The 12,597-nt window shown below is 42.0% G+C and overlaps 1 protein-coding gene across 5 annotated transcripts in view; it reads right to left on the bottom strand.

Moving 5' to 3' along the window:
- Window positions 1–692: 692 nt before the first annotated feature.
- The window catches only part of ssx2ipa (synovial sarcoma, X breakpoint 2 interacting protein a), a 98,692-nt gene continuing 86,787 nt past the window's right edge, over window positions 693–12,597 (bottom strand). For all 5 annotated transcript variants that reach the window (XM_073062518.1, XM_073062516.1, XM_073062517.1 and 2 more), the window contains 2 exons: window positions 12,305–12,470; window positions 693–1,438 (listed from right to left, as the gene is read on the bottom strand). In XM_073062518.1, coding sequence (XP_072918619.1) covers window positions 1,243–1,438; window positions 12,305–12,470 — 362 coding nt within the window. In that variant the 3' untranslated portion in view covers window positions 693–1,242. The remainder of the gene's footprint in view (window positions 1,439–12,304; window positions 12,471–12,597) is intronic.

The following is a 12,597-nucleotide window of genomic DNA, read 5'->3' as shown; positions in this document are numbered from 1 at the left end:
TAGTTAAAACCAATTATTTAATTAATCTCTCCTGATGAAGGGTTTCGACCCGAAACGTCGTCACTACCTCCTCCCATAGATGCTGTCTGGCCTGCTGAGTTCTGCCAGCATTTTGTGTTTTTATTTAATTATTTTGTATTATAATGTTACTAATAGCAAGATTATGGGACAGGCCTGCCAGGTTGTCTTTACAGAGATGGAAACAGCCAGTGCTCATTGGGAGAATTCTCCAAGGAACAAGGTTTGTTTAGTTGCTTGTGGTGTTCCATGTTCCTGTGCCGAGTATGCGGGAATGGCAGATTCGTGTCAGAATGTATGGTGACACTTATAGGTTGCCCTCAACACATCCTTGGGTGTGTTGGTTGTGAACAAACAACTCATTTCACTGTATATTGTGATGTATGTGTGAGTTGGAATCTTGGAAATGCTGCAATGTGCCTCAGCCAGAGATCATGTTCCCAGGTCTCAGTGCAACAACGCAAGAGACCAAGGACAGAAAGATGACATGTCCTATGTTCTAAATCATTGGCGCTGATTAAACTGAAACAACTTGTCTGTAAGATTTTAGCTCCCCCCCACCCCCCCCCCCCCCATGGTTCATCAGGTACATAATTTACTGAAACACAGAGCCAGACATCAGTCAAAACATCTAAAGCTGTGCACAAGGCAACAATAAAGTTGTGTGCTGCATCTGCTGGGAACATATTTATTGTTATCCCATCCTTCAAAGACTAAAAATTACATTTAAAACAGAGCCTCAATATATAAATATGTATCTTAAAAAACTTCATTATACTTCTCTCCGAACATTTTACAAGGACCTGATTAAAGTTGAGCAACTGTGGCCTATAGTACTGGTTTGACATGTGCAAAATTTCTTCAGGCCTCAGATACTATCCCAAGTGTTGTGATGGTTCACATTACTTCAACTAATCAAAATCAAAAGCTTTTTTTTGAAAATTAAAAAATGCATCTATATAAAATCAATAGCAAAACAGAAATAATCAAAAACTATAATTCAGCCCCAACTTAAGGAAACCTAGTATATCAATGGAAGTTCATAAAAGGTCATCCGGGATTCTTGATCTACAACAGTTGCCACTCAACATACAAAGTGCTGCCTGAAGAAAGCTCTAGTAGTCCAATTGTCACCACGATGGGTATAAATGCAAGTGCATTACTCCAAGGACCCTGGACTGTATTGCAGAATCTGAACTAGTAGTTTTGAGACTTTTCCACCAGTCATTTGAGACTGGGTTCATTTGCAGATTGAAGTAAATTTTCATCCGAGTCCCCTTCATCCTGAGAATGGTTCCAAATGGACCCTTTGAAAAGTGAGAGATCAGGGCCTGCCTTTGAGGGGCTCCTCCACTTCTCGTGAGAGATTCCGTTACTGCTCCTGGTCACTTCAGAACTCCTTTTTGGTACGTGTCTCAAGCTGGAAATAAAATGAAAACTATTATTAGAAGGTATTCCCGTATTTAGGCCAAATATGAGCAAAATCACAGTAGATTCTGAAAAAATATTTTAATGCAGTTATATTATTAGGTGGCAGGGTGGAGATATGTCTCTACCAAAGGAGGTACAAGGTACTCCTTCCCTCTGCTAGCCTGCAGTGACCCTTTTTGCAAGGTGTACCACCTGGTTAGACCCCCTGATCTGGGTCACGTGAAGCCATGGGGGCAGGTGGTCGACAGTCATATGAGCAACTGGTACATATCAAAAGTCCTGGTTATGTGACCACTGACACCAAGCAGACAACCTCTGAAGAGTATTGATAATAGCTGGGGTCACCCGTCTTGTAAAGACACTGCCCAGAAGAAAGCAATGGCAACCCACCTTTGAAGAAAAAGTTGCCAGAACATTGCCCATGTCATTTAACACTGCATAATGAATATTATTGCATTGCTGCAGTAGAAACACAATGAAATAAAGCATTTGCAAAGCACTTAACTTTTCCCAGCTTAATGAAAGGCACTATTCAGTGTGTTACCTCTCTCCCTCCCTACTAAGATTTTGTGTGTTTTTTTTAAAACAAAGATAATCAAACCACAGTAAGTCTATATATAGTCAATGGCAGGGTATCAACAAGTGTTGTGGAACACAGGGACCTGCTAGTACAAGTGCAGAGTTTATTGAAAGGTGCTGTGTAAGTAGACAGGTAGGTAACCAGTCGTTCAGCACGTTGGCCTTCAGTGTGGACAGTGAATTTAGAAGCACGGACAATATATTGTAGTTAAACAAGTCACATTTCGAGTACTCAGTGCAGTTTTAGTTACCCCGTTAAAGGAAAGACATTGTCAAGATGGAGAGGGTACAAGGATCCTGCTGGACAGGAGGGCCTGAGCTATAGAGAGAGATTGGCACAATGGATCTTTATTCCTTGGAGTGCAGGAGAGTGAGGGGGGACCTCATAGAAGTTTATAAAATCATGCGGGGTCTGGATCAGGTGGACGGTCACAGTATATTCCCCAGGGTTGGGGAGTCCAAAACTAGAAGGCACAGATACAAAAGAAAAGAGATTTAGCACAGAGCTGAAATGCAACTTCTTTCACTGAGGGTAATGAGTAGCTGGAATGAGCTGTCAGAGGAAGTGGTCGAGGCAGAAACAATTTAACATTTAAAAGGCATTTTGTGGGTACATGGAGGAGAGGCGTTTGGATGGTTATGGGCCAAATACAAAGGCAACTGGGACTAGCAGGGAGGATGCTGAGGTCAGCATGGTCCAGCTGGGGTGAAGGGGCCAAGCCAGTATCTAATTATCCATCATTAGTTGCCTTTGAGAGGTGGTGGTGAGCTGCCTTCATGAACTGCTGCACTCTGAGATGTGGGGTATACACATGGTGCTGTAAAAAATAAAGATTTGCTTTGTCACATGTACATCAAAACATAATGAAATGTATCATTTGTGTTAATGATTAACACAATCCAAGGATGTGCTGAGGGCAGCCTATGTAACATGCCCACAACTCACTAAATCTAACCTGTTCACCTTTGAAATATGGGAGGAAACTGCAGTTCCTACGGGAAACCCATGTGGTCATGGGGAGAATGCACAAATTCCTTTCAGATGTCTGTGGAAATTGAAAGCTGATTGCTGATGTTGTAAAGAGTTATGCTAACCCCTGGACTACCGTGGTGTGCTCATATAGCGTGCTTCTCAGAAGGAAACCTTCAGATAGTGTTCCTGTTCTCCTTGGCATTGCAGAAGGTTGAGATCATGGGTTTGGGCAGTACAAGCAGAGTAAACTGCAGTTACGCTCTGCGGCTACCGTGCGTCAGTGTTGGACCGATTGCATGTCCAAGGTGAGAGATTGCGTACCAAGCATGTGCCCAATCACGCTGAGCAACAGAGTTGTCAGATGTGCACTTATTCAGGGAGGAGAGGGGGGACGGGGTGTGACAGGGTAGCTCTTCAGCACCAGCAACGCAGGTTCCATTCCCAGCGGCATCTGTAAGATTATGTGGATTTCCACTGGGTGCTCCTGCTTCCTCCCACAGTCCAAAGGTTAGGTGACGGTAAGTAGGCCGTGGGAATTCCGCATTGGCACTAGAAGTGTGGCTACATGCAGGCGCCTCCAGCACAATCCTTGGATTTTGTTGGTTGTTGACACAAATGACATATCTCGCCATGTTTTGATATACATGTGACAAAGTTAACACTTGTACTCAAGAGACACTGGCTCTCTCTGGAGGTCAAGTTAGAATTTAACTGCCTGTGAGAAGGTGGTGAGCTGTAGCTCCTGAGGTATAGTGTACACAAAAATGCACAGAATATTTCTTCATGCTCTGAATTGAGCTTTGTCTATAGTGGAGAGGTCAGGAGAGTCAAGAGACAAAAATCTCAACAATGTATAGCTCGCCTCTGATCTTTATGATATTGTGATGCTTTATAATGTCAGCAATCAGGGTTCAACTAGGTGCCATGGTCACATAGTAGTTAGCACAACACTAACAGCTCAGGACATTAGGAATTCAGAGTTCAAATCCGATGTCATCTGTAAGGAGTTTGTTGTATGTTTTCTCTGAGACAGTGTGGGTTTCCTCCCACATTCCAAATACATATGGGCTAGCAACGGTTTGCAAATTGTGAGCATGGATGTCGATGCGAGAAGCAGTGACACTTGTCACCTGATCACAGCAGATATTAAGGGTGCATTGGTCACCAACCCATGGACAGTTCATTGTATGTTTCAATGTACATGTGACAGATAAAGCTCTTCTTTATCGTTAGTACGGGACTGTTGAAACTATAAAGAAATTAGCTACTTAGCATGAATTAGTACAAATATTCAGTGTTATACCATTTTAACAAGTGTTAATGCAATTTCAAGTTCCTGGATGTCAAGATCTCTGAGTATCTAACCTGGTCCCAACATATGGATGCAGTTATAAAGAAGGCAAGACAGCAGTTATACTCCATTAGGAGTCTGAAGAGATTCGGCATGTCAACAAAAACACTCAAAAACTTCTATAAATGTACTGTGGAGAGCATTCTGACAGGCTGCATCACTGTCTGTTATGGAGGGGCTACTGCACAGGACTGAAAGAAGCTGTAGAGGGTTGTAAATCTAGTCAGCTCCATCTTGGGCACTAGCCTACAAAGTACCCAGGACATCTTTAGGGAGTGGTGTCTCAGAAAGGCAGCGTCCATTATTAAGGACCTCCAGCACCCATGGCATGAACTTTTCTCACTGTTACCATCAGGTGGGGGGTACAGAAGCCTGAAGATACACACTCTGCGATTTAGGAACAGCTTCTTGCGCTCCGCCATCCAACTCCTAAATGGACATTGAATCTTTGGACATTACCTCACTTTAAAAAAAATATACAGTATTTCTGTTTTTGCACATTTAAAATCTATTCAGTATACATATACTGTAACTGACTTGTTTGTTTATTATTTTTTCCTCTACTAGATTATGTATTGCATTGAACTGCTGTTGCTAAGTTAACAAATTTCACATCACATTCTGGTGATAATAAACCTGATACCGATTCTAGAGAAAGTGGGTGAGGTGGGTACAACAGTTGGATAGGTGCATGGATTGGAAAGCTGTGGAAGGTTATAGGCCAAGTGACAGCAAATGGAACTAGCTTAGATGGGGCATCTTGGTCAGCATGGACCAGTGGGCCAAAGGGCCTGTTTACCTACTGTATGACTGACTCATTAAGCAAAACAGCGGGCAGGAAGAATCCCTTTTGAAATAAGAGACTTGGACCATTTGGACAATAGTAATACCCAAGTTAGCCTGCTATTTATTAATTACAGCTCTGTGTTCAACACCATCATACCTGTAACCCATGCTTCTGCATCTCCCTCTGTAATTGCATGCTTAACTTCCTCATCCTGGGCCCAAAATACTGACGCAATTACAGACAATGTGACCTACCAAATCACCTCCAACTCCTAATGAAATACAGTCAAAGACTCTAACAAATTTCTACAGATGTAGCATTCTAACCAGTTGCATCACTATCAGGTATGGGCGAGGGGCACAGGATTGGAAAAAGCTGCAGAAAATTGTAAAGTGAGCCAGCACATGGGTACTAGCCTCCTTAAGATTGAAATGAGCCTGAAGATATACATTCAATGTTTTAAGAACAGCTTCCACTCCTCCACCATCAAATTTCTGAATGGACAATAAACCGATGTACATTACCTCACTTTTTCACTACTTAAGTTATTATATACTGTATTGTGTGAAAGTCTTGGACAGAGAGTCATTGACAAGTACAGTACAGAAACAGGCCCTTTGGCCCATCTAGTCCAAAACTATTTAAACTACCTACTCCCATCAACATACACCAGACCACAGCCCTCCGTATCCCCACTATCCATGTACCTATCCAAACTTCTCTTAAATGTTGAAATCAAGCGTACATGCACCACTTGTGCTGGCAGCTCATCCACATTCTCACGGCCCTCTGAGTGAAGAAGTTTCCCCTCATGTTCCCCTTAAACTTCTTACCTTTCACTCTTAAGCCATGACCTCTGGTTATAGTCCCACCCAATCTCAGTGGAAATGGATTGCTTGCTTGCATTTACCCCTCATCATTTTGTACACCTCTATCAAATCTCCTCTCAATCTTCTACGTTCTGAAGAATACAGTCCAAACTTATTCAATCTTTTCCTAGAAGCCAGTTCCTCCTGAACCAGCAACATCCTTGTAAATTTTCTCTGTATTTTCAACCTTGTTTACATCTTTCCTGTAGGTTATTGACCAAAATTGCACACAATATTCCATATTATACCTCACCAATGTCGTACACAACTTCAACGCAAGATCCTATCTTCTGTACTCAATACATTGATTTATGAAGGCCAATATGCCAAAGCTTTTTTTTTTACAACCTTATCAACCTGTGACACAGCTTACAACAAATTATGGACCTTTATTTCCAGATCCCTTTGTTCATCTACACTCTTCAGTGTCCTACCATTTACTGTGCAAGACCTTTCCTGGTTAGTCTTACCGAAGTGCAACTCCTCGCACTTATCTGCATTAAATTTCATCTGCCATTTTTCAGCCCATTGTTCCAGCTGGCTCAGATCTCTCTGTAAGCCATGATATAGTCTTCCTTGCTCAATCTTAGTCACAAATAAAAGAAAATATGCAGATGCTAGAAATCCAAGCAGCACATACAAAATACTGAAGGAACTCAGCAGGCCAGACAGCATCTATGGAAAAAGAGTACAGCCGACGTTTTGGGCAGAGACCCTTCAGCAGATTGCTGCCTGGCCTGCTGAGTTCCTTCCAGTCTGCTCTTCCAGTCTTCGTGTATCCCTCAAATCTGCTGATCCAGTTTAACCACATTGTCATCTACATCAGTGATCTGAATGATAAACAACAACAGATCCAGCGCTGATCCCTGCAGCACACCACTAGTCAAAAGCCTCCAGTCAGAGAGGCAACCATCTACCATCACTCTGGCTTCTCCCACAAAGCCAACGTCTTATCAAATTTACTACCTCATCTTGAATGCCAAGTGATTGAACTTTCTTGACCAACCTCTCATGCAGGACCTTGTCAAATAGCTTGCTGAAATAAAGTCCATGCCTTACTTCATCCACTTTCCAGGTAACTTCCTTGAAAAATATAAGATTGGTTAGATATGACCTACCACATACGAAGCCATGCTGACCATCTTTGATCAGTCCATGTCTATCCAAATACTCATATGTCCAATCCCTTAGAATACCTTCCAATAACTTTCCTCACAACTGATGTCAGACTCACCAGCCTAAGATTTCCTGGTTTATATTTGAAAATATCAGAACATTAGCTCTCCTCCAATGCTCTGGTACCTCTCCTGTCACCAAGGATGGTTTAAATACCCCTGCTAGGACTTGAGCAATTTCTGCACTTGCCTCCAGAAGGCTCTGAGGGAACACCTTGTCAGGCCCTGGGGATTTTATCCACCCTGATTTGCTTCAGAACAGCAAACACCTCCTCCTCTGTAATCTGTACAGGGTCCATGAAATTGATGCCACTTTGCTGCACTTCTATAGACTCTGTGTCCGTCTCCTGAGTTAATACAGGTACAAAGATTGCATTTAAGATTTTCCTCATCTGTTGTCACTCCACGCATGGATTCTCATTCTGATCTTCCAGAGGATCAATTTTGTCCCTTGCAATCCTTTTGCTCTTAAAATATCTGTAGAATCCTTTAGGATTCTCCTTCACCTTGTCTGCTAGGGCAATTTCATGTCTTCTTTTATCCCTTCTGTTTCTTAAGTGTTTTCTTGCATTTCTTATACTCTATCAGCACTTCATTTGCTCCTATCCACCTATATCTGCTATGCACTTCCTCAATATCTCGTGAAAAGCAAGGTTCCCTACTCATTATCTTTACCTTCATTCTGACTACACGTACAAGCCTTGCACTCTCAAAATTTCACTTTTTTAAATCTCCTACTTACCAATTACACCATTGCCAGAAAACATTCTGTCCCAATCCACACTGGCGAGATCACTTCTGATACCATCAAAATTGGTTTTTGACCAATTTAGAATCCCAACACACGGATCAACCAATCTTTTTTGCATATCCAATTCTGATTTAGATCATGATTTATTGTATTGCTGTTAGCAATTTTATTTTCTGCAGATTTGCTCAAAATGCAATGTGTTCCTTTAATTACATTGTACAATCAAGTATTTCATTTTTTTTAAATAGTAATTCAGTTGATTAAGTTAGGCTTGTTGTAATAGTCAATCGGATTGTTAATATCTTGTCCAATAAGATGCCCCAGAACATTCTAAAGGATTTCCGGGAGGGTGGGGGAGGAGGGAAGGAAGAGCCATTTTCTGGAGAGAGTGCAGGAGTTTTGGAGGAAGAAGGAAATTGGAAATGGATGGCAATCACACCTGAAGAACATGAATTCACTTGGAACGACAGGTACTGCTGTCAGAAAATCTTAATGCAAACAATGGGCTCACAGAATGTACAGATAACTTTTAGTTAGCTAGTTATCACACAACCTTGGAGAAAGTTCAAGACACTTAGTCCAAACAAAGCATAAGTAAATATCCAAGGACAGTGTTTCAGGTGGAATTGTTCAGTACCGTGAGTAAACAGAGCGAAGCAAACCTAGATTGACTACACAACAATGAGCTCCAATGATTATGTGCATATAATAAGCTAATTTTATGTGTAATGGATTATTTCCTTTATTGTGTTTGTTATAGTTGAAAATACTTCGTCAATGCAATTTTTATCTAAGCTTATGTTAGTGCGAGTTAAATTATTGCTTTCTGGCGAACAGTAAATTTGCATGATGGTCAGTGTTCATTCAAGTTACAATCCTACTTTCCCTTAAAGCAACATTCAAACTTTTATGTTTTGTATTGACCAAAATCATATTTACCCAGACGTGTTTATTTATTGGAAATAGCCTTCTCATCATTATTCCCATGTATCGTCCAGTAATGTTGCTGCTAGCTTGCATTCACAGTAATAGGCAACTCATTATGTGCCCAAGGTGTGAGGGTTACAAATATTTATTTTGAAACTAATGGCATTGTGATCACTGAAGGGCAAAGTTCCCCTACACAAACCTCTGTCACCTGCCCAGTCTCATTTCCTAATAGGAGATCAAGTATTACATTCTTGGGACTTCTACATGCTGATTAAGGAATGCTTCCTGAACACAAACTCTATTCCATCTAGCCCTTTTACAGTATGGGAGTCCCAGTCAACATGTGGAAAGTTGAAATTCACCTACTGTAACAATTTTACATTTCTTGCAACAGTCTGCAGTCCTTCTATCAATTTGTTCCTGGTCTGTAATATAGCCCTATTAACATGGTCATATCTTTCCTACTTCTCAGTTCCATCCATAACACTTCATTAGACAAATTCTCCAGTCTATCCTGATGGAGCACTGCCATGATATTTTTCCTGACCAGCAATGCCACCCCCTCCTCCTTTAATCCCTCCCACTGTCAGAACCCCAGAACGTTGAGCACCAGTCCTGTCCCTCTTACAATCAAGTCTCACTAATGGCTACAGCATCATAAATCCATAATTCAGTCCTGATGAAGGGTCTTGACCCAAAACATCGACAGTTTACTCTTTTCCATAGATGCTGCTTGGCCTGCAAGTTCCTCCAACATTGATGCTGGATTTCCAGCATCTGTAGATATTCTTGACATAATTCTATGTGTTGACCCATGTCGAACTCATCTGCCTTTCCTACGATACTTCTTGCACTGAAATAGATGCAACTCAGGGCAATAAATAAATAATCTAGGGTGCTAAGACTTTTGCACATTACTGTAGTAATTTTATGTATTATACTGTACTGCTGCCTCAAAAAAAAAACAAACAAATTTCATGACATATGTGAGGAATGATAAACGTGAATCTGATATAGGTCTCTATTGTGGACTGAGAGTGGGAAGATGACAGGGAGAAAGAAATCATGGTTGGGAAAAAGGGATGGAATGGGATGCACCAGAGAGACATTCTGTAATGATCAATAAAGCAATTGCTTGGAATCAAATGACCTTGTGTTGTCTCAGGACTGAGTGCGCCTGCACCTATGTCACCCGTGGGGGGGAGGGGGGGGGGGCCTGACACTCCTTCTCTGCCACCTGTCCCACACCCCACCTGCAGCACTTCACCCTCACCATTCTCAACATCCTTTGCTCCAGTTTACAAACCCACTCTGTTCCACACTGCCAAATACAGTACTGTGCAAAACCCTAGCTTTTCATGTTCCCTTAAACATTTCACTTTTCACACTTAACCCATGACCTCTAGTTCTAGTCTCAACCAACCTTAGTGGTAAAAGCCTGCTTGCATTTACCCTATTAACTCCGACATGGACAGTCCTAAGCCCACCTGCAAAAGGAGGGATGGGAAGGGAGCTAGCAAATACACCCCATTAAAAACCCAAAGCTACAGAATCGCTAACAGAAACCCCAAAGACCTCATCTCTGGGACAGAAAAGACCATAAGACATAGGAGCAGAATTAGGCCATTTTGCCCACTGAGTCTGCTCTGCCATTCAATCATGGCTGATCCTTTTCTCCCCCTCCTCAATCCCACTCGCCGGCCTTCTCCCCATGAGCTTTGATGCAGTGTCCAATCAAAAACTTAACAAGCTCTGCCTTAAGTACACCCAACGACCTGGCCTCCACAGCTGTCTGTGGTAATAAGTTCCAAATTCACCACCCTCTGGCTAAAGAAATTTCTCCACACCTGTTTTAAATGGATGCCCATCTACCCTGAGGCTGTACCCTCTTGTCTTAGATTCTACCACCACAAGAAACATCCTTTCCCCATCTTCTCTCTCTGGGCCTTTCAACAGTTGAAAGGTTTCAATGAGATACCTCCTCATCCTTCAAAATTCCAATGAGTACAGACCCAGAGCTATTAATCTTCCTCACATGATAACCCTTTCATTCTCGTATTTATCCTTGTAAACCTCCTCTGAACCCTCTCCAATGCCAGCACATCTCTTCTGAGATGAGCATCCTACAACTGTTCACAATACTTAAGGAGAGGCCTCACCAGTTGCCTTATAACGCCTCAGCATCATATCCCTGCTCTTATATGTTAGATCTCTTGAAATGGATGCTAACATTGCATTTGCCTTTCTCGCCACTGACTCTACCTGCAAGTTAAACTTCAGGGTGTCCTGCACAAAGACTCCCAAGTCACTTTGCATCTCAGATTTTTGGATTTTTCTCCCCGTTTAGAAAATAGTTTGCACATTCATTTCTACTACCAAAGTGCGTGACCATGCATTTTCCAACATTGTATTTCATTTGCCACTTTCTTGCCCATTCTCCTAATATGTCCAAGTCCTGCAGCCTACCCATTTCCTCAATACTACTTCTCCTTCCAACAATCTTCATATCATCTGCAAACTTGGCAACAAAGCCATCTGTATCATCCAAATCATTTATATACAGCATAAAAAGAAGTGGTCCCAACACCGACCCCTGTGGAACACCTCCAGTCACTGGCAGCCAACCAGACAAGGATCCTTTTATTCCCACTCGCTGCCTCCTAGCAATTAGCCAATGCTCCAACCATGCTAGTAACTTTCCTGTAATACCATGGGCTCTTAACTTGGTAAGCAGCCTCATGTGTGGCACCTTGACAAAGGCTTGTTGAAAGTCCAAATGTACAATATCCACTGTATCCCCTTTATCGATCCTACTTGTAATCCTTCAAAGAATTGCAACAGGTTTGTCAGGCTTGATTTTCCCTTAAGGAAACCATGCTGACTTTGTCCTATGTCACCAAGTACTCCATAACCTCATCCTTAACAACAGACTCCAACATCTTCCAACCACCGGGATCAGGCTAACTGGTCTAAAATTTCCTTTCTGCTGCCTTCCTCCTTTCTTAAAGAGTGGAGTGACATTTGCAATTTTCCAGTTCTCTGGTACCATGCTAGAGTCCACTGATTTTTGAAAGATTACTAATGCCTCCACAATCTCTACCGCTACCTTTTTCAAAACCTTAGAGTGCACTTCATCTGGTCTGGGTGATTCACATACCTTTGCGTCTTTCAGCTTTTTGAGCACCTTCTCCCTTATAATAGTAACTGCACTCACTTCTCTTCCATCACACCCTTCAACATCTGGCACACTGCTAGTGTCTTCCACAGTGATGAAAAAGATCTTCACTGATGGACTACACTTGGGGACAACTTGAAGGATGGGTCCAGGTCACAGGACTCTGGCAAGCTGCTTTCAGCAGCCTATGCCCCAGTAGGGGTGACAGACTTAACAGAAAAGAGATTCATCCTATCTATACCCTCAAAAGAATTTTGCTACACACCTCGAGCCTGGACTGAGACATCCTTTTCTACCAGATTCTGCAGTTGTGGCACTCTTCAATGAAGGAAATTTGGTATTTCTTGGAGTTTCCTGTGTAGTACTATTAGATCCAAAGCAAGCTGGCATATTTGGCTGCGTCTGTACTCTGCGTTTCTCTTGTTCTGGACCTGGAAGATATTTAATGTGTTATCATCAGATACATTTAGTAAATTATTTATTATTGTCACATATCAAGGTACAGTGAAAATCTTGTCTTGCATCCAGATCAAATCTTTACATGGTCCATTGAAGTAC

Source organism: Hemitrygon akajei, chromosome 12, assembly GCF_048418815.1.
Source record: "Hemitrygon akajei chromosome 12, sHemAka1.3, whole genome shotgun sequence".
Classification (NCBI taxonomy): domain Eukaryota; kingdom Metazoa; phylum Chordata; class Chondrichthyes; order Myliobatiformes; family Dasyatidae; genus Hemitrygon; species Hemitrygon akajei.
Note: the sequence above shows the minus strand (reverse complement) of the source record. Positions and strands in the feature narration are given on the sequence as shown.